Genomic DNA, 22,936 nt, shown 5'->3' with positions numbered 1-22,936 from the left:
ATAATTTTTCCTGCAATTTATTCAGAGAATGAACAAAAAGGAAACCGAACCGACAGAATGAGCGAACGCAAATCCGTATTGAATAACAGTCAGAAATAAAAATTCTATGCAATGTATCCTAACAGATTACGGAAGGGTCGGTAAGTATCAGTGGCCGTTCTGAGAAGCTCAGTTAGCGCTGTGGTGCCCGTTTTCATGCCACAAACTCCTAAGACCATGATTGCGGCGGAGAGAGTAAGGGGAGCAGAATTCAGCCGGATCAAATCTTCAGAGCCAGCCCATAGCATTTGCAAAGGATAGCAGCTCCCCGCCCTGCAACTAGAGATTTCTTTGAGGTCCTCAAAAAAATTGTTTACGTAGTCTGCTCTGCAGGCTCGCAGTAGCTAGAGTTGGGCAATCGCAAAAGGAGTGCCCTTCTCTCCACAACTTCAGCAAAGCGAATTGTAGGGTATGCCAAGCCTGGCGACAAAATATACTGCGTGCGTGTTTGTTCTATTTTTTATTCGCAGCTGAACATATTACGAAAGTTTCCTCGGACGGCAAAGAAGCATTGTGGCGTACGTTCCACTGACTTACTCACAACACTCGCTCAACCGTGGCGTCATTGTTTTCAACTCCACTTAGCTCATATTGACCCATGTCATTTAGTGGGAGGTTGGGATCGTTGCTGTCAATTGATAGGTCTCGTTGTTAATGAATAAGTTTTCAGTGAAAATTCAATGTTATATGGTTGTGGAATAGTTAAAATCACAGAAATGATTGTAATTTCAGATCAAAATTTCCTGCTGCAATTAATTGAATTCACTAAAAATATACTGAAAATGCCATGACAGCTGAACGCTCGCAATGCCACTAAGTCCAGTTCACTTCAACTCTCAATCAAAACGCTCCCAAACTAATGGAAAAATAACCATGGTTGCAATCCGCAACATTGTTAGCCATAACTAAAACGCACTCGGTATGTGGTTTGTTTGGAAATTTGTCAGAACCAGCTTTTCAATATTTTTCCTATTTTATCCCCAATGAGACTGTCCTGTGTGAGTTTCATTATAATCACTCTTAATGCTGTGCTAGCAACTTGTCCAAAAATGGAATGATCGCCTCATGCAACACGGTCTCAGATAGAATTTAAACAAAACTGAATTTTTGACAACCGATCCCCATGAAACAGGCACAATCACTGTCAGCGGCAGTGATCTGCCCAGAACTGAGCGATTTAAATATCTCGGGTCAACGCTATCAGTCAATGGAGAACTGCGTTATGAAATTGGATGAAGTGGCGTTCCACAATTGGTGTTCTTTGTGATCGACGTATCAACGAACGTCTCAAATCTAAAATTTACCGCAATATCGTCCGTCCAGTCGCTCTCTATGGTTCTGAGTGTTGGCCGACCATAAAAGACAATGAACGGCGTCTTGCGGTAATGGAAACGAAGATGCTACGTTGGACTAGTGGCGTGACACGTTTAGATCACATCCGAAATGAGGATATCCACGATCGTTATGGGGTTGCACCGATCGTGGAAAAGTTGCGAGAGAGGCGTCTTCGATGGTATGGTCACGCAATTCGTGCAAACGAGAATTCATTGGCCAAGATTAGTCTGAACATCGAGGTCGATGGTAAACGACCAAAAGGCAGACCTAAACAACGGTGGTTTGAAACGCTGGATGGGGATTTGAAAGCCTTGAGATTGCACCCAGATCAGGCATTCGATAGAGCCAAATGGCGAAGCCGATCACGACGAGCCAACCCCGCTTGTGAACGGGACAAAGGCTGAAGAAAAGAATGCTGTGCTAGTGATAAAGGTTACAGCATAAAGACAGCACAAAGGCGAACGCAAACATGACAAACAGAGTTCTGAACCCGCAGTAACGAAATCGAGAGGCTGACACTCGGCCAACTCAACCATCTCATCAATTTCGTTTATATCGGTATAGTTGCGGTCTCTTTCCAATCAGATGGTGATGCGTACTCTGAGCCATACTTCGAATTAAAAGGAACAAGAGTCTCCCAACACCGAAGATAACGTAATTCTCATTCAGCAAAAGTAACTAATTTCCTAAATCGCTCTGAATCCCTTGAATGTCTGTTTGATCACGAACAAGCGGTAAATTGCTTTCAAAACTGATGTAATGATTGATTTGATTTTTTTAGCGAATGGCAACAAGGTAGAATAAAGGTATACAGTATAAATGCTACAGGAGATAACCTCTTCTGATGAGGTTTCCTTTACACTGCAGCTCCGCGTTGTTCAAATAAAATTCAGCGGCAATTTATATATTTACGTATAGCTCAGCATTTGTATTATTTAGCCTCTATTGCTGAAAACTAAAATTGCAACCCATTGGAACAATTCATTCCAATTTTTGATTTGCATGAAAACAGAAAAAGATTTGTCGCCATAATTCCTGAAGCAACGCGTTCAGCTACGAGCTGCCATCTTTCCGATGTAGTTTTCCGAACTAGCTGTTAATCACTATTATTACTTAACTGACTAATGCTAAACAAGTCTAATCTGAAATATATGCATATATAAAAAGAAATATGAAAACAATATTTCGCAGCCAACTAAGATGACACTAACCAAAGGCTTTCAATAAATAACTTACACAGGCGAAATTGGCACAGGCATCATAATCAATATTGCTCTCTCGACGATGATAATGCTGATAGTTGTCAAAACGCTAGACATTCCCTGTCCCATTATAAAATTGGAAATTATGAAAATTAACCGGTGTCTTAGGACTCGAGCACATATAAAGAAAATCATCACTTTGTAGTTGAGTCTGGGTTAAATTCGGTTCACTGGCACTACGATGAATCTTCGGCAGCGTGCGTAGCATGTTCTCCAACATGTTCAGGATAAGACGAAATACTGGTCTCTCGTTTGGTTCAAATTTTATGCAATCCTCCATTAGACGATTCAGACTTTGCGGTGAATCCTTTCGAACCAACGACATGTCAGGTCTCAATTTACCACAGCCAACCATCCAGAGAATCAGATGCTGCTCTTCCATGCCTCGATATGGCAAACATTCAGCGAGTAATTCATAGAGTACAATTCCAAAAGAATATACATCACTAGCAAACGTCACAGGATTGGGACCTTGCATACGAATAACTTCCGGCGCCATCCAAAGTATGCTCCCGGATGGTTTCTGAGTTTGCTTCTCTCCCGACCATTTGGTTTTGGCTGTTGCCAGGCCGAAATCACCAATTTTCACAGACAAGTCTTCGTGAAGGAAAATATTGTTGGACTTGAGATCCCTGTTCAAATTCAATCCAGATAAATCCATACCTTTTGCGCATTATGAAATACTGTAAAGCTTACCTGTGGATAATATTTTTGGCATGCAGATAGTCCATCCCTTGAGCCACTTGCCGGCTGATATCTATCACCGTGTTGATCTTGAACTTTGTCTCGTTCACGTGAATGTGTTTATATAAGCTGCTCCCTTCACACCACTGCGTAACAATCGCTAGCGACGGTTTGCTAACACAACCCATGAACAGCAAAATATTACAGTGTCGGGTCTTCTTCAACATAGCTACTTCGTTCTTGAATGCTTGCAATTGAGCGGGACTCGGTGTTTTTACGTTGAGCGTTTTCACTGCCACGGGGCCGTGCCAATGAGCTCTATATACAGTACCAAATGACCCGGAACCTATTCGGGGTCCTATTAAAATCTCTTCAGCTTGAATATTCTAGAAATAATGAAATCAGTAATTATGGAATTCAAGTAAAAACAGCCAGACTAATACCCAATTTTCATCGGAAGTTTTCGGATCACGTGGAGACAGAAGATTTTTATTACTTTCATCGGCCGATTTGGCGCGCTGCCTTTTCACATGTTTCAACGTATTCGTTGGTGATGCTTGTGTTGAATGCGAGTGCTCGTTATTCTGTGCCTGGAAAAAATGAGGGCCCTACTGTGTCATTAGGCAAACCGTATCTAGAAATGGGTAAATATGCTTTCGAATATGTAGACAATATGCATTGTCGTACGATTAGAAATATTCAACATTGAATAGTTTAGGGATACAAACCTGCAATGGGCCCCGTGACTGAGCCAGGATTCGCTGATGCTCGGAAAGTGGCTTCACGCTATTAATGCACACGTTCGGTGCCGAATTCGACCTGTCATGCTGATTTAAGGAATGCGGATGTCGAGACTGTAAAGGCATAAATTCAAGTCAATAATCAAATATAAATACGCATAATATTCGCTACAACCTGAAATCCTAATGCACCGCCTGTTCCAGGATGTAAAATTCCCACAGTGTTCTCTGGATTTTGAGCCAACAGAATCTGGTAGTAATTATCCATCGGAAAACGTTGACATAATGTCGGCACTTGATCAGCACAGCGTTGATGAAAACGAAAATTACATTGATTACAATAGAAACCGGTAAACAGCAGTCGACGGCATCCTTCGCAAAATGCTAGCGAAAAGAATGTTTTTCGTATGAATTGATGTGATGTGTGGGTCATGATTGGACATTTTCCTTTCACTTTCACATAAACCTCTTCAGCTTGTATTAAACTGATATCCGTATCCCATGGTATGGGCACATCACTGTCTGGCGCTTTAACTTCGCACATTTCACAGTTAAGATTACGACGTCGTAAAGCTTTCATAAGAGCATCACTTAATCGAACGCCTGGCGTTTTCTGTACAGACGTTCGTTGCTGGTTAGGAAGATGTGCTCGAAGGAATAATTTCGGTTGTCTGATAATCGTGCCGCAATTGCTCTCCGTCTGTAATAAGGGGGATGGGGAAATAATTGTTAAAAGTATAATATAAGCAAAAACTTAATACAAAGATCATGTCTTCCATTTATAATATAATTTAAATATGAAAATGAGAGGGGGGGCCTGAGATGGCGAAGGCTTACAAGCTGTGCCAAATCAAGGAGAATTTGGCCCGCTTATAACATAGCCCGGTCACGAGAGCTCCTGTGCCAGACGCGGGCAAATGCATTCAAGATTACGGGGGTCTGCACGGGGCACTGGCCCATAGGGACCATGCCGCTAGGCTTGGCTTACCCTACAACTCGCATTGCCGAAGCTGCGGAGAAGGAAGGGAAACCCTCATGCACTTTATCTGCGATTGCCAAGCTCTGGCTCGAGTCAGGCTGCCGACGCTGGGTAAACCATTCTTTGGGGACCTCAGTGAGGTTTCTAGCTGCAGGGTCGGAGAGCTGCTTTCCTTCGTGAATGCTGAAGATCCTCTCTCTCTGAAGATCCGAGCCAACTGGACTCTGCTTCCCTGTTCCTATAACAACAGTCACGGTCTTAGGAGTTTGTGGCATCAAAACGGCGCACCAAAGCGCTAATTGGGCTCCTCGGAGCGGCCACTGATACCTACCTACCCCATGAAAATGAAAACTTTAGTTCCAGGCACGCAGCTTAAAATAGTTTCCTGCTTGGGCTGCTCGCACGCACTTGCGAGTCTAAACAGATCTTCCAAAGGGAAACGAGCACAAATAAATTCTGATATTTCGATAACATTTATGTTTTGAGGTTTACTCTATATAGTTTCATAGACGAAGAAAACTTCTTCTTTTTCTTCAGCCTTAGTCCCGTTCACAAGGGGGGTCGGCGCGTCGTGATCGGCTTCGCCATTTGGCTCTATCGAATGCCTGATCTGGGTGCAATCTCGAGGCTTTCAAATCCCCATCTAGCGTATCAAGCCACCGTTGTTTAGGTCTGCCTTTTGGTCGTTTACCATCGACTCCGAAGCTCAGACCAATCTTGGCAAGTGACTTCTCGTTTGCACGAATTGCGTGACCATACCATCGAAGACGCCTCTCTCGCAACTTTTCCACGATCGGTGCAACCCCATAACGATCGCGGATATCCTCATTTCGGATGTGATCTAAACGTGTGACGCCACTAGTCCAACGTAGCATCTTCGTTTCCATTACCGCAAGACGCCGTTCATTGTCTTTTATGGTCGGCCAACACTCAGAACCATAGAGAGCGACTGGACGGACGACATTGCGGTAAATTTTAGATTTGAGACGTTCGTTGATACGTCGATCACAAAGAACACCAGTTGTGGGCCGCCACTTCATCCAGGTTGCGTTAATGCGTGAAGCAATTTCATAACGCAGTTCTCCATTGGCTGATAGCGTTGACCCGAGGTATTTAAATCGCTCAGTTCTGGGCAGATCACTGCCGCTGACAGTGATTGTGCCTGTTTCATGGGGATCGGTCGTCAAAAATTTAGTTTTGTTTAAATTCAATCTGAGACCGTGTTTCATGAGGCGATCATTCCATTTTTGAAAAAGTTGCTCGAGATCATTTTTGCTATCAGATGCTAGGAAAACATCATCTGCATAAAGGAGTGTGTAGGGCGCTGGACGTTGGATATCCCGTGTGACGGTCTCCATAACAAGAACAAAAAGGAGTGGTGAGAGGGCGCTTCCTTGATGAACACCAACAGAGACACGAAGCGGTTTTGATACATCCGCCATACTTCGAACTTTACTTTTCGAATCATGGATCGGAGCAATTGAACCCAGCGCACGAGTTCTTCTGGGACGAAGTGTTGTCGTAAAGCGTACCAGATGAGTTCGTGTGGTACACGGTCAAACGCTTTCTCTAGATCCAGAAATGCAATGTAAAGAGGGCGATGCTTCTCACGGTGTTTTTCCATGAGTAACCGCGCAGCGTGTATTGCGTCAGTAGTTCCGCAGTTCTTGACAAATCCGGCTTGATTCACGATTATTTCAACGATTTCGCGAATACGGTTGTCAAGAATGCGTTCAAAAATCTTCATGGTATGGGAAAGTAACCGGATTGGACGATAATTTGAACATTCTTCTGAACTACCTTTTTTTTCCATATTGGAACAGTGGCCTTCTTGCCCTTCTTTCTTGCCAGTCAGATGGTGTTCTTCCTTCCTGAATAACCCGGTTAAAGAATTCACTGAGCCACAGTGTTGGGTCCCAGCTCTTCGGTTTCCAGAGTTCAGATGCGATGTCGTCAGGTCCTGTTGCTTTTCCAGATTTCATTTGTTTTATTGCCTCCTCGACTTCAGTTGCGCTGATTGGTGGAACTGCTCCAAATGTCGGCAATGATTGTGGAAGTGGAGGATGAGCAAATTCTTCAGTTGAAATCTGCTCGAAGTATTCTCGCCATTTATCCGTCGCGGCCGACGATCAGTAAGCAAAGTACCGTTCTTGTAATTAACACAACAAAAGTGTTCGATATCCTGTGTGCGTTCATTACGGCTTTTAGCAAGTCAATACAGATCTCTCTCGCCATCCCGAGTGTCCAGTTTATCGTAAAGATTTTTGAAATGGTTCGCTCGAATGACAGCGACCGCTTTCTTTGCTTCCCGGTTGGCATTCTTATAAATTTGCCAATTAGCAGGCGTTTTATCGTCGAGAAATTTGTGGTAGAGGCGTTTCTTTTCACGGACCTTCATTTCAACATCATCATTCCAAAGCCAAGTATCTCGGTTGATGTACCGCTTACCCTGCTTGGTGACCCCGAGGGTTGCAGAGGCCGCTTTGTGGATCGTGTCTTTCATTTGGTTCCATGATTCTTCCATATTCGTAATGGTCAGCAATCGTATGAGTGAGACCGTTTCTTCTTTCTTCTCACCAAATCGCCACCATTTAATGTGCGGCGGGCCAGTGCGTTCCTCATGCTGTTTTATCGGTGGCTTAATTCGCAGGACGGCAATCAACGGCCGATGTTGAGGTGCGATGGTCTCATAGGGAACGACTTTGCAATCAGTGACAGTGGTAAAATGTTGGCGTCTTATGAGAATATAGTCGATTTGCGTTTTACTGTTCCCACTATAAAATGTGGGAAGATGAGACAATCGTTTGATGAACCATGTATTCATAAGTACAGGGTCATGGGTGTCCGCAAAATCGATTATACGCTCGCCACCCTCATTGCGCGCTCCGAACCCCTTTCCCCCATGGCATCTGTTACCGTCTGCCTTTTCGCCCACATGACCATTAAGGTCGCCGACAATGATTATATAATCGTCAGCAGGCACGTGACAAGTCTTTTCATCGAGAAGTTGCCAGAAGGCATCTTTCTCGGCATCAGGTCGACCTGTCTGTGGTGCGTACGCGGTGAAGAAGTGAATTGTGCGATCAGCTGATATAATGGTGAGCTTCATTAGGCGATCATCAAATCGTTCAACTTCTTTAATGGCATCACGGAAACCCTCTGAGATGGCAATGCCAACACCATATTGAGTGTGTGTGTTACCAAAATAGAGAAGTTTGTAGCCATTTTTACCGCGTTCGCGTTCAATATCGCAGACCATCGGGTTTCTTGCAGAGCGCAGATATCAATGCGTCTTTTCCGAAGGGTTCTTGCGAGTTCCTCGGTCTTTCCAGTTAGGATACCAACATTTAGCGTGCAGACACGTATTTGTTTTGTTCGTTGTGTGCGGACTAACTTGCTTACGTCCTGACGCCGTCCATGCGTCAAGAACCCTTGCCCATTTCACGACAGGATCATCAGACGAAGAAAACAAATTGGGAAAAGCATCAAGGACATTTTTTTAGAACCATCACCCGGAGGGGTTTCATCAGCGACAAGACGAGGTCCATAACGAAATAAAGAAAAAAAAAACATTTCGATTCGCCTTCCATTCCTGATAAGATCGATTAGATACATAAATTATGTAAGAAGCATTACAATTCAAATTTGAAAGCGTAACAGTCGTTATCTGACAAACGAGAATTAACAGTGGTTTTTATTTCGCAGCTACAACAAAAGAATATTACGAAGATTCTCACTGTGGATCTGAAGCGGCCGATGAGAATCAATGTCACTAAGAGTGGAACGTACCTTCCCAGTAATCAAGAGGAGGTCCTGAGAAAGTTAATGAAAAGGAGATCTTGATACGTGTTTAGAACGATCCTCTTTTAGGGTTCAAGTGTAACGTTCTTTAAGAAGACTGGAAATTAAAAGTTTCGAGATTACTTTCAATTCGGAAGAGCAACTTTGACCACAGTATTTCAATCTAAGTCAGAATTGTACAACTCCAGTTTCAGGTGAAATTTCGTGGAGGCCAGCGTCTTGCTTAGCTTCCAGGGTACCACGAGTCCAAGTCGAGATGAACATATGAACAAGTCATTTTGATAAGAAGCTGTACTCACAGCAGTGTATCTGATCATTCGAAGTCCTACAAACAAAATAGTAGTTATCTAGGCTCAGACCGACGAAGGTTGCAAACCGGTGGTATCCGGCAAATATAATTCATACCCATGTCGAGTTTGATATATACGAGCAACAAACATTCGCACATCCTTCCAGCAAAGGGCCGAAAAAACCACGGAGCTACTCTGCAGTTCAGGGCAAAATTATTCGCCGAAGATATTCTCGAGTTGAAGCCAAGACTCTAGAAATAATGTTGAGATCGTGCTGAATCAAATATACTTTGAGCATTTTAACTTAAAAAACTGCGAAGGGAACATATAAGGAAATTCCTCTGCAAGTTGACACAGGCAACGATGAGATACGAGAACTAGTAAGATATATCGTATACGTAATGACGACGACAGACAAATTGTAAATCCACTTCGTAGGGTTCTGCGGTAAAGTAGAATTGGAAATGAGTGCTGTTCAGAGAACCACAAATTCCTACAAATAGGAATTATATTGTACAGAATGTAGGCTTTTCCAAAAACCTTGAAGCGGGTTACAACTTATAGCCTTGATATCGATCACACCCTGTGCTCTACGTAGAGGTTGTCAGGCGACCCTTCTAAGATCGCTGCAGCCTGTTTTGAAACTTAATTTTTTCAAGTTTGCGTAGCAGTTGGAAAGTAGAATAAATCCATTTACTAGCCCAAAGAATGCTCGATACAGGCACTATACGACCACATTTTAGCTGCTTTCCTGATACCAAACCTTTCAACATTGGCATAATGGTATCATCGTAAAGAATGAGGCAATTTCATCCAGGGGATACTAGCTTTCCATGTGCTACTCTCATATGGCAATACAGAAAGAACACTAGCAGAGAACAGTATCAACTTGATCTTAGTGTTGAGATAACTTCATTTTCAGATTTTAGACAGGGGAATGAAAGCGGATCTAGCGCTGTTAATGCGTCGGGCAACATCCAGTTCAGTCCCACTGTCGGCAGAAACTACGAATCTTAGATGTACAAATTGATCGACGTCTTCGATACTCTATCCGAGAATCTTGGATTTGTCGGTCTATCTTCAGTTCAACTCTACTTGCCTCTTTTTTCAAACCTAGAGCCATTTGGTCAAGATTCATGACGCAGTGAGAGAGTAAGCAGATGTCATCAGCGTAGTCGAGGTGTTAGAGAACAGATGTTATTATCTATTGAACTTCTCCACGTCGGAAGAACAAGGCAGCATGAAGAATTCGCCGATAACAAAAAAAAATAATATCGGTGACAGGATGCAACCCTGGCGGACTCCACTGTCGACCTCAAATTCCTCCGAGATTTTGTCTCGGTGGAGCACGTGATATTTTGTACCATTATATGATGGGCGCTCTGACAATAGCTAAACAGCTTTCGATATATTCTTTGATGCGTTTCAAGATTATTTTAGCTAATTTTTGCGACGATAGGAGGCACGCAAATACCCCTCCAATTGTCAAACTCAAAACGTGTCCCCTTTTTTGGGATCTTGACGATCATCGCCTTCTTCCAATTTTTGACAAAGATATCGGACTCCCAAGATTTCCGTACAAATAGGAGCAGCAGATCTGCAGTAACTACACGTGAAGCGATAAATAACTCTGCGAAGAGACCGTCAAGGCTTTACTTCATTTGAGTGCATTGATGGCCGAAATGCCTTCTCTTTTGCTTGGAGAAACGGAACATGTTTCGGTGACTAGTCCTTATAAAAGAAAATTCAAAAACCGTCTTTTTGCTTTACTAAAATAATTTATTAAAAGGCAAATATGCATATTTCGATGACTACTTCCCGCTTTCTTCAGTGCTTAGATTTGGACTAACAATTTCGTTCAGAAAAAGAGGAACTTCATCGGATGTGATACGGTTAAGAACCGTGGTGAAGTAATCTTTCAGCCTCTTCAATTGTTCATCATCGTGGATGAGAAGTCGACTGTTGACATCCTCCACGAGACCATCGAAAGATTTGCACATACAAGCTCTTTCGTGATGAGGTATACAGTCCTGAAATCATCGAATTCTGCGACATCTTCCGCTTCCCTGACCAGGGCAATAGCAAATTCTCTCTTATCACGGCGTACACTAAGCTGAACTTCTCCGGATTTCGTTGTGGGTATCGGAGTTCGACGACATTACGCCCGCTATCACTCGCAGAGATCAGTAAAGTCTTCTACCCCTTCCGCTCATCGATTTACTTCTACGATTCCATAGTCAGCCAGATCTTATGACGCCCCTTCTGGACATGACGGGCGACCTGTATAGCACCCAAGAAAAGAGAATTTTTGATGGCGGTCCAATGCTCATTACTCAGTATATTTGCCTTTCAGTCAGAAAAGTAGATGTCCCACTGACGACTAACAGCTGAACTTAGGGAGTCACAGCACTCCAGCCCTGCGGAAAGTGGTGGACGTAACACGCAAGCGACCATCAGATGATGATCCCTTTCGAGGCCGATGTCAGCCCCTCTCTTGTTAGACACATCCAGTAGGCAACTCCAAAATCTACTACCGATCGCGAAGTGGTCAATCTGATTGTTCCTACGGCGTCGATCAGTGGAAACCCAACTGACTTAATGGCAGGCTCTGTGTTCGAACAACGTCACCAATGACGAGGCAGTGGAACAATCCACGAACAAATCCACGAACTTCCCACTATGACCATTGTCCATCACGGTCATAAAGACACCATTAGGAAGCCTCCCCTGAATTGCGTTTAATTGCTCGCATCCTTCTCTACTATATCGGAGTTCTTCATTAGTGCGTAGCATTGTACGATTGTGATACTCCTTACCTTCGCCCCGGATCTTGCAGTCAGAAGTCTGTCAGAAACTTGCTGTTAGTCCAAGAGAGCAGTGCGCCTTGTGGTAATCATCAGAAGCAACCCGACACGGGATTCGCGTCCGGTACAGCTTGGCTTTCTAGAGTACGAAGGCACATGACGCGAGAGGAAGGGGAATACTCTCCAGAGTTCCACCATCTTACTTCGCTTAGGCCCAGAATAACCAGCTTATATCCGGGGGATTCCGGCTCAAGTTGGAGAAAGCGAGCATTCTGAGGACCCTCGCTACCGTATATGGAGGATCGTGCGCCAGAAAACAATCATAGTCAGTTATCCAAAGCCAAAGGTCGTTGCCGTCAGGTCAGTCCCTATCTAAGCCGTTGTTGACTTTTCGATAGCAGTAAAGTTTCAAAATTTACAGATTGCTAGCCCACAAATGTCTATCCCTTTTAGTCGCCTCTTACGACAAGCAGAGAAGAATTTAAGTGTATTCTAAAGACCCAACTCACACGGCACAACATAAGATGCATGCGTCACGCTGAAAAATGTTTGTTGCCGAACATTTTAAAAGGTGTGTTCGCGCCCGCTCCACCAAGATGCAGAAGCAGCGCGATGAAAGTTAGTTACCGCCACTTTCACTCAAATGCATAACGCTCTTGCCGATTTTTATCTATGACCCAAATTGTTAACTGACATAATTTGAGATAACGAAAATCTAAGCGTAACTATGACTAATGTTTAGAAGGCGGAGGTAGCAAAAGCCAAGTTGAATATTAGAAGAACACGCTAATTTAAGCGTCTGCCATACTTCATAGCATTACTAACGCTCTTATTTTAACAAATTCAATAAACACATGTGCACCTGATGCGGCGCGGTAATCTGTTGTCTGTGGTCTCTTACTGCGGCCCTAAATAACTGGTAGTTGAATTAGATATATTTGCATTAAATTCAAGATTTAATCTGTCTCCCGACTTCAAAAACATTTCCAAGCAAACATTTCATCCATTGGATTGTGGAAAGGCATGATTATTGAAAGGGGGAGCGGGTTCTAATGCAGTCTTACGTGATATCAATACTTTTGGGGTTGGCCATTGATAAAAACGCTCATTATCATGTAGGCATAGGTGGTTTTGATGCGAATTAATCGACGAAATCCACAGTTCTATGTGGTGCAAGTATCCACAGAGACCGCAAATTTGATTAATTATTGATCCTTCGGTTGAACTACGCTATTAACTACGATTCGAAATTTTATGCAGTTGTAAATACTCACGAGCACGTGAATATGCGAAAAAATAGATAAAAGTCAGAAGAGCATACCGAGGACCCGGGAGATTTTTTTTTTATTTCTAAACCATCAACAAGAAGTAGTCCATGCCTAATATGTTTCTTAATTTCGGCCTCGAACTGTACCTAAAACGTACAGCAAGTACTGAAAAGTACGAGGCGCGGCAAACCTTCCATGTATTGGTGGACAGTGGAAATCGTAGAGCTTCGGAAGGAGTGTCACAGGCTCCGCCGCTTAACACAACGTCTAGGCGACCGGGGGGTCATTTACCATAATGATGGAGTACAAATCCGCCAAAAGGAGACTCCGCAGCGCAATAAACAAGAGCAAAGCTCGTTGCTGGCAAGATCTGGTCAACGAGGTGAATGGGGATCCGTGGGGACTCAATTACAAACTGGTAACCCGAAAAATCGGGGCTCTGCAGAAACCCTGTTCACTTAAGGCCGAGCAGATGGACCGCATTGTAAGGGCACTCTTCCCTGCGCACCCCGTATGGGATGGTGACGTCGGCGCAGAGGGTGCAGAGGACTGTCCACTTTTCTCTATAGAAGAGTTGGTCCTCTCTATGAAAGACAAGAAGACGCCAGGACCCGATGGTATTCCAGCAGAGGTATACAAACTGGTATTCCAACACCGGCCAGACCTACTGCTCGGCGCATTCAACGCTTGCCTGAAAGAGGGCATTTTCCCTGCCCGTTAGAAAGTTGCAAGGCTTGCGTTGATCCCGAAAGGGAAAGGCGACCCCGAATTGCCGTCTTCATACCGCCCACTATGTATGCTTGACACTGCTGGGAAAGTGCTCGAAAAGCTCATCAGAAGTAGACTCGCTGAAGCGATACGCGCTGCCGGAGATTTATCTCCCCGGCAGTTTGGTTTTAGAGCAGGGAGATCCACAATTGATGCTGTCATGCAAGTCGTGGACGCCGTTCGACGAGCAGAGGCACATAGCCGCCGAACTCGACGGGTGGTGCTCCTCGTAACACTTGACGTCAGAAACGCCTTCAATTCCGTAAGATGGAAAGACATTCTAGGCACACTAGACAATACCTTCAACGTGCCGAACTATCTCTTACGGATTTTGAGGGACTATCTGAGGAACCGCTCCCTGCTCTATGAAACACTAGAGGGTCAAAGGATGGAGGTCACGTCGGGGGTAGCACAGGGATCCATCCTAGGGCCGGACCTCTGGAACGCTACCTATGACAGTCTGCTTAAACTCGACATGCCAGAAGAGTCGCGCCTGGTCGGCTGCGCAGATGATGTCGCAGCGCTTGTTGCTGGACGCACTGTCGAACAGGCGCAAAGCAGACTCGGCATATTGATGCGACGGGTAAGCGAATGGATGACTACTCATGGTTTCAACCTTGCACTGGAAAAAACCGAAGTAGTCATCCTGACTAAAAAGAGAAGAGAAAAAGATACCCTGCGTCCCATATCGTTCGGCGAGTCGATCATCGAGTCAAAATCAGCGGTATAGTACCTCGGTTTGACTCTTGACTCAAAGATGAGCTTTTCTGAGCAAATCCAAGCAGCAGCGAACAAGGCTGCGGCTGGAGTTTCGGCATTAAGTAGGCTAATGGCAAACATTGGGGGTCCTACGTCTAGTAGGCGACGTCTCCTGATGAGCTCAACGCAGTCTGTCCTGCTCTACGGCGCAGAGGTATGGGCTGGCGCTCTTAAAAAGGAGGTATATCGTAAACGCCTCGCGCAAATACAGAGACGGGGAGCTTTACGGGTGGCGTCTGCATACCGCACTGTCTCTGAACCGGCCGTGATGGTGATCGCGGAAGTTATCCCCGTTGCCCTTCTTGCTAGGGAGCGTTAGGCCATATACAAGCGCAAGAGGGATGAGCCAAGGGAGGTGGTTGCTCGCGAAGAACGGCAACACACTCTAGACGAGTGGCAGCTCTCTTGGCAAAATGAAACTAGAGGCAGATGGACTGCGCGGCTCATCGACAACTTAGGTGCGTGGCTGAATCGGAACCATGGTGAGACTGATTATTTCCTTGCCCAATTTTTAAGTGGGCATGGAAGTTTTCAGTCTTACCTGCACAAGATTGGAAAGGCGCGTTCTCCGGATTGTGTGTTTTGCAATGGAGTTGTGGACGACGCCCACCACACTTTTTTTCCTTGTAGAAGGTGGGATGGGGTTCGTCAGCAGCTCTATTGAAACACAGGGGATCTCTCTCCAGACAACATTGTCGAAGAGATGCTGAGGACTGCTAATAGATGGAAATGTGTTGCCCATTACGTTCGGGCCCTTCTCGTTGCTAAGAGGAGGAGGAGCCAGATGGCAGGGGGTTCCTTGAACTGACAGTTCCCTTCCTCCTCTCCCCTCCCGTTGGTGAAAGGAATTCCCTGATTTGAAGGCTCCGCAAGGCAGGAGAGTTCGGAGACTAGCCCGAAGTAATGTGACAAACGGTTCCCGGCTAGCTCTCTGACGATGGAGAGGTAGTTGGTAGTCTGACGACGTACCGAATTGGGAGTCCAACAACAAGTACTGAAAAATAAAACGCAAAACACGTCGTGCTACCAAAGAGTGAGGTTCTTCCTAAATAAATTGAGAAAGAAGAACTGAGACCCAGCAACGAAAGCTAGATTAAGCGATGCTCCCGAAGTTTTGTCCTTGCTTTTAACTAAAACCTATTTTTCTGTGAAAAATTCTAAACTTCCAACTGGTCCCTGTCACATCTCCTTGACTCTAGTTTACTCGTTTCCCAGCTAAGTTTTAAGGACATTTCTCTACTTCCGTTTCTTATTTTCCCCATCAAGAGGGAAAAAAATAATCTTCAAAGCCCTTGGCTTCCAGTCCAAACCATTCTTGCAAGCCACCTGATTGTTGACATGTCAAGAAGTTCAATGCCGACAGACAAAGTGAATTCGCATGACTTTGACAACGTTGCAAGGACTCATCGCATTCTACAATTTCTTTCCCACACTCCACTGGTATACAGTTTGCCTGAACAGGGGAAAAACGTGAGGAGAATCTTTACGAGGAAGAAGATGAAGGACGTCGGGCGAAGGACATTTTCGCCGCTATGGCTTGCAAAGCGCAAGAGGAGGAGCAACTGTACCCGGGACAAGGGCAATGCGCGCGTTAAGTGTCCACTTAATGACAAACTGCGAGTACTTTGCGTGTTGGGGGCTCGTCGATAGTACAAATCCGAACGGAAATCATTTGGCAATGGAGGCATCGAATAACCTTCAGGGATATGATTGCATAGTTTATAGAAACAAATTCAACTTACATCGACGTGCTCCTCGTGTGGTTGTTCACAGGACTCTTGCCCTTCGCCATCTTCAGTCTGCGCTTGGATTTTTTCGATGAGTTCTTGCTCCTGTGCCTCGAGCTCATGCAGTTTTGAAGTGAGTTCCTGATACTCGGTTATGTACATTGGAGGAGGCTCCTGCAGGTTCGCGAACTTGGCATTTAATGCGTCTATATTTTCCCGGGTTACATGGATCACAGACTGGATGTTCCGCAATTCCTCGGAGAGCGGATCGAGAAGCTCGTCACTGTCATCCGTTGAGGATGACATGTTTTCTGTAACGACGAACGAGACAGTTGGCAACGGGTCGCGGTGACAACGATGCGAACAGTCCTCCCTTGTCGTCAAGGAGTCAACCTGGCCAGCTGCGGCGGCTGCAAGCTGAGCGAAACCTTCCTTGCTGCACGAAGCCCCACTGCGACTGCTTCCACGACCCGACACTAACTCGATCGCGACAGGACCAGGACCGCTCTTTAGACTGTTCAAAAACTCCTCTGCGGTCAGCGGGTTTTTGTACAACTTGGAACTGATAATCTTGAAATCCACTTGGTTTTTGGACGAAACGTAATCGCCGAAATGCTGAACCGCTTTCTCTTCACTTAAATACACTGCCATTGCAACATTATTGCAGGCGATACACAAGACTTCATGCAATTATTACGCCCGCTCCCGAACCTAGCGACACTTGTCGTTCGCGCGACGCGTATTCCTTCACCTGAAACACCTGCTCCTACAGATTACGAGGTATTCTGTACGGATATGAAAAAACTCACGGAGCGACAACTTCGATTTCTCCCAATCACATAGAAATTCACAATTTCCACTGCGGCGAAAAATCCTGTCATGACGAATTGACAGTTGCGTCAGTACTGCAGTGAAGTGTCGGTGCAAAGTGGAGTACTAGAGGGGCTGGCGATTGTCCTGGGATATGTCGGGGCCGGCGGAATTGTTGGTTCTTCACTTTTGCGTTGTTGACTGCTTCTAGTTTCAAGTTGAGCACGGCTGACAATGCGTCCTTGCATGCACTTACAGGTGGAGTATGGAGACGATCTTATGGGAAGTTAGCTGGATGGCGAAAGTGGTTACTGCCGTGGACAAGCATGAAATCCTCGACGGGTTAGTTTCAATTTTAGCTGAACAACTTTAATAATGTCTTCTCTGCAGTTTTTCGACTAATTCCATTCAGTTTTCCTTTGTTGTAAGGACTGATTGGCGTTCCCGATACAATATCTACGAAGAGCTTGTGCAAAATATCTAATCTCGGCCGGGTGTCGAAAACTTTGCGGAGGAACTATGGTCCCTGCGAATTAGCGACTGAAAGTGCTGCAACCGTCGTTTTGCCTATTTGGGATCTCTCCAGTAACTTGACGTGAATGTGACGAGGAGAAATAGACTTCAAATCAGACGGTGTAAGGCAGGAGCCTGCTCTTGTAATTTCACTTAGCGGCGGAATACAAATCTATCCGCACGTACGCTGCAACCGGTCCTCTTCGCGGCTCGTTCAGGTAATCCCTTCCCAAGGTACGTAGGGAGGAATGTGCGTAGATACGAGGGGAGCACACGTTCAATGCGCGCGCGTGTCTCCCCAACGGTTCAAGTCTCGACTGCCACGAATTCCGAAGGAAGAGAAATTTTCATTGTGGGGAAATCGTGAAAATTTTTGAAATGAACTTGTAATTCTTTCCCTTTCGACTTTTCAGAAGGTCACATCGAAAAAGGTTGGTCGGATACTGAATATTACACCACACTGCAATCTGTATAACTTCACAGGCAACTAATAGCTTCCCGGACCGATTTGATGAGCGATTGATCAATGCAAAAGTACCGCACTGTTCAAGGGTGGAAAATCGAGTGTACAGAAACCGCAAGTTCTACCCCGTCGAGCCGCTTGCTGTTGATTGCTGCCTGGTGGTGACTTGTGCATTGTGGAAAACGTTCCCCAATCCCAATCGACGGGGATGTTATATTATTGCCGGGTTCCCCTCTGTTATTCGCTTTTGTTGGTGTCGTTGCTGCTGACGGCCGGAATGTCGCGATATGTCGCCACCGAACAATTTCCTTGCAGCTGAGCATAAACAGAGTCCTTTGGAGTTATATGTATGCCTTTTACTCTCAAGGTTACTAGAGTTCAGGGGCGCGTAGTTCATCGGGGAAAGATATAAAGCGAAAAGATGCTAAGTTCGTTATGATGTCGATTTGAATTTTAGGATTCGACCTTGCAAAGATTGCTTGAAAGATTTGTTTTGAAGATATTTTCCTTTTTATTGGCTAAAAGTATACAAATACGTATTTCGGGGACCAACTCTCTCCTTCTTTAATGCTTTATCGAGAAGATACAATACTGAAGGAAGGGACAGTTGGTCCCCGAAATACGAAATCTTCCCGATAAAATATTGTAATGATACGAGTGTACGGGCGCCCGCAACCGAAACAAAAGACTTTGGGATCATCCCAACAGTCTTCAAACAAATGTCCAATCTGCCGACAATTCCAGCAGACCAAGTCCAAATCACGATCCTGAATCTCAGACTGAGGATTACCTGAGATGTTCTTTATGTCAACACCCTCTTCAGGTTCAGCAGAATAGCTGTATAATTGGTGAGAGAGCCTGCTTGAGAGACGCTCCTCTAAAATTTCGCTCTGCTGCACTAACTTATGCAGCTCGCAAACCATACTAGCCAGAAAATAGAGAAGCTGCCTCTGAACGTCGGGTCTCAGCCCACACGGTAGCAACTCTACCAACTTGTCTTCCGTTAAGGAATTTTCTAACCTATTGGCTAGCGAACCCACAGCTTTATAGTAACTGTCGAAATCTTCGGATGGACCTTGCATGCGCTCCCTCATCAGTTCAAGGATATCCCAGCCATCTAGAGAATCCTTAAACTCATGGCAAAGAGCCTCATGAAAAGAGGTCCACTCGATTCGTCCGACAGACTGGTGGTAGTCCCAGTACCAATCTGCTGCTCTGTCTCTGAAAAGGGTGTGTACATAAGTACACAGCAGGCCGAAATCCCTCTGTAGGGTTGTGTTGGTCAAAGCCTCCACGCGGAACAGAAATTGGTTGATGGGCAAAGTTTTCGATGTGCCATTAAAAACCAAGTCCCAGGATGCCAAAATTGAATAAACACGATCCGCTGATTTGGTATTAAGCGGTCGTGCTTGGCATCCATACGGCGAATCGTCATCGTCAGAAACAGTAAAATCGTACATATAGTCGGGTCCGAATCTGTCCTTATGTCGGTTAAAGTTCTCGGATCCGGACCTGTCGTTAAGTCCGTAAAAATCAACGTTACGTCTATGGTCAGGTGTGTAAAAATGGTCTGGTATTATGTCCATTGGCACGTTTGTCCTCAAAATGTACTGCACGAGTTGAAGCAGGCTGATGTTGAGCTGCCTGATGCACTGAGTGCGTGTTCTGGTTCGAGTCTCCAAGCGCAGCAAATTGCTCTCGAACCGATCCTTCAACTCGTGAAGCGTCCGTCGCCCTAGCATCCCGCGTGGAAGGATCAACCCAACCCACAGGATCTCTCCTCGCCGCCTCATGCCACCGTCGGCCTCACGGCGTGTTGGCAGGTCCAGCTCAGCTGAGCTCCACTGACCTGGAGGTAGCGTAAAAGGAAGGCGATAAAGGTCGCGAGACCAGTGATCTCGTCGATGTGACATGTCGATAATAAAATTTACAGAGAATAAAATAAAATTTCTGGAGTCAGAGAACAAAGTGAAGATGAATCATTGAGGACGAAACGGCACAGCATCTAGCCGACTACCTCCATATTCCATGAAGGATTCATCTCACCCGTCACTTCATCCCTACGAAGAAGAAAGAATATTTAATTTTCTTCAAATTCTGGAACGAAGAGATAGCCGTTTCACATAAAGGTAGGGAAGGACACTACCCAGAAGGCCCGGGTTCGATTCCCGGTACGGGAACCATGTCTATTCCGATGCGTGGGTCCGCACCGGATTCTACAATAGACGTTAATACGGATTTCGCGACGGCCTATCGAATGATAAACAGAACGCGAACTAAAATTGGAAATTAAAAGGAAAAAAATGATCGTCTCTTCCGCCTCAGATCTTGTATGAGGCACGGCCTCTGAGGTTCCCACCCTTGCTCGACATCCTCAAAGTGAATAACTGGCCTGAGGATGTCGAGGAAGGGTGGGAACCTCAGAGGCCGTGCCTCCTACAAGATCTGAGGCGGAAGAGACGATCATTGAGACGGTGAACCGTCGTGGATCTTCCCCTCCTTGATCGCGGCACTCGGGTCCGGAGACTTACGGCTCCACGCGCGTGGTCGAGCCGTTTTTTTTTTTTCCTTTTAATTTCCAATTTTAGTTCGCGTTCTGTTTATCATTCGATAGGCCGTCGCGAAATCCGTATTAACGTCTATTGTAGAATCCGGTGCGGACCCACGCATCGGAATAATATTGAAGAAGGAGAGACTTGGTCCCCGAAATACGTATTTGTATACATTACCAAATACTTTTAGCCAATAAAAAGGAGAATATCTTCAAAGGCGAATCTTTTACTTAAAATTTCGGCAAACTACCTCCTAATTCAAACCAAAGATTGGTTGCTATTTGTAGACAGACGGTTCTCCTTTCTCTCCATCGCCCTCGAGAAAAAGCCTTAATGGGTTGAATTTCAAGCCTCAAATTTATCATCTTTCCCCTTATCAAACAGTTTCTTCCGGAATTCTCCTTTTGTACAAATCCCTTCTGTCTTATAAGTGGAGCGAAGATTCTGATTTCATGAATTGCTTCAGGGTGTTCCGTAGGTGTTGTCTCGGTAGGTATAGGCAAACCAGAAGCGAGAGACGGCCTACCCTTCATCCTGGAAGGTTGGGTCCGATTACATAACCCGCAAGAGGGTTATTGTCTTTCCTCAATGTGTAACCTCTTCACAGCCGCATTTGCTTTATGATCAACCCATCCAGGGGTATTTGGACCACTGACGAAGTTCTTCATTTGTTATTGTTGCAGGTCCGAATGACCCTGCGGAGACATGAGCTGATCAAGGCTAGTACCTGTAACTTAACAGTAGCAATCACTTTCCATTTGTTATTGTGTTGAAATAGGAACATTCCCGGATTCCCCTTAAGAACAAACATGATAGTGCAACCAGAGGCTGTAACTGGATGTTCATCTCAGGGAGACGATAGGCATGGGACATTGTGGGGTATCCTTAGCTCCAAACGAAGCAGTAACTAATGCACTTCGCAGAAATGGGAACAGTTAAACAGTTAGTTGCATGGCAATAGTTTAAAGTGTGATGTTCCTTCCCTTTCCATTTTTAAATTGAGAATAGAATGAGGGGGACATCAGTTGCTTTGGCGCCTTAGATGATTTTAAGACACTGCTAAAAACTTTTATCTTTTACGTTGAAGTTATTTGCGTTATTCAAAATTCAACGAAAAATCCCAAAATCAATGCAATTTCTTCCAAATTGACATTCCACAAAAACCATTTTATCACGGGTTTCTTAGATGAATTCTAAAAAAAAGTTTACAGATTTACAGGGGAGAATGAACGGGCTGACGGATTGGCTAGGCTCTGCTCTGCTCTTGGCAGTCCTTCAGTGAGTACAGTCGGTGTATCGCTGGCGGCTGTCGGGGGCCGAGTTTACTCGCACTACCTAGCAGTCGCGGGCCTAAGATGGCAAAGGCTTACGAGCTGTGTCAAGGAGAATTTGGCCCGCTAATAACATAGCCCGATCACGAGAGCTCCTGTGCCAGACGCGTGCAAATGCATTCAAGATTACGGCGGTCTGCACGGGGAACTGGCCCATAGGCGACCATGCCGCTAGGTTCGGCATACCTTACAACTCGCATTGCCGAAGCTGTGGAGAAGGAAGGGAAACCCTCATGCACTTTCTATGCGATTGTCCAGCTATAGCTAGAGTTAGGCTACGGACACTAGGTAAATCATTCTTTGGGAACCTCAGAGAGAGGGAGAGCTGCTTTCCTTCGTGAATGCTACGGGCTGGCTCTGAAGATCCGACCCGGCTAGACTCTGCCTTCCTGCTCTTATAACAGCAGTCTCGTTCTTAGGAGTTTGTGGCATCAAAACGGCGCACCACGGCGCTAATTGGGCTCCCCGGGGTGACCACTGATACCTACCTACTTACAGGGCAACCTGAAACTTGAAAAAAAAGCCTCAATTGAAACACTTAACACAACCTAGAACAGCTAAATATATTATAAGCTGTCTAGGAGTAGGATGTTTTGTGATTTGTCTTACAAGATATCTATCCCCCAAGGCTAAAAACTTTGCCAACAAAAGTGGATTTTTGCCTCTCCCATCCTCCGGAGAAAATAATTTTTGTAATTGCTTTCTTCTGTTTTAGCGAGTCCAGATCTGTTGGGCTCTTGTTGCTTTTCTGAGTTAAACTGATTCATAAACCACCTGCGATATACACCGATTTTAGGCATCGAAGCATTAG

General features: G+C 45.1%; 1 protein-coding gene across 4 annotated transcripts; it reads right to left on the bottom strand.

Moving 5' to 3' along the window:
- Nucleotides 1-1,667: 1,667 nt before the first annotated feature.
- Nucleotides 1,668-17,803, bottom strand: LOC119656159 (raf homolog serine/threonine-protein kinase Raf). Of its 4 annotated transcripts, none has more exons than XR_005250010.1 (7): nt 16,472-17,803; nt 4,236-4,760; nt 4,049-4,174; nt 3,764-3,928; nt 3,333-3,706; nt 2,586-3,268; nt 1,668-2,516 (listed from the first exon to the last, which is right to left on the bottom strand). XR_005250010.1 is itself a non-coding variant. In XM_038062497.1 (6 exons), exons 1-6 carry the CDS (start codon nt 17,105-17,107, stop codon nt 2,686-2,688), a joined length of 2,409 nt encoding a protein of 802 aa, XP_037918425.1. In that variant the 5' UTR covers nt 17,108-17,803; the 3' UTR covers nt 1,668-2,685. The 4 variants fall into 4 exon arrangements, 2 of the variants coding, with proteins under 2 accessions (XP_037918425.1, XP_037918426.1); XR_005250009.1 differs by having other exon boundaries at nt 2,611-3,268; XM_038062497.1 differs by having other exon boundaries at nt 1,668-3,268.
- Between the last annotated feature and the right edge of the window lie 5,133 nt (nt 17,804-22,936).

This window comes from Hermetia illucens, chromosome 4, assembly GCF_905115235.1.
Source record: "Hermetia illucens chromosome 4, iHerIll2.2.curated.20191125, whole genome shotgun sequence".
In the NCBI taxonomy this organism is placed as follows: domain Eukaryota; kingdom Metazoa; phylum Arthropoda; class Insecta; order Diptera; family Stratiomyidae; genus Hermetia; species Hermetia illucens.
The sequence above is the reverse complement of the archived record's forward strand: the minus strand, read 5'-3'. Positions and strand labels throughout refer to the sequence as shown.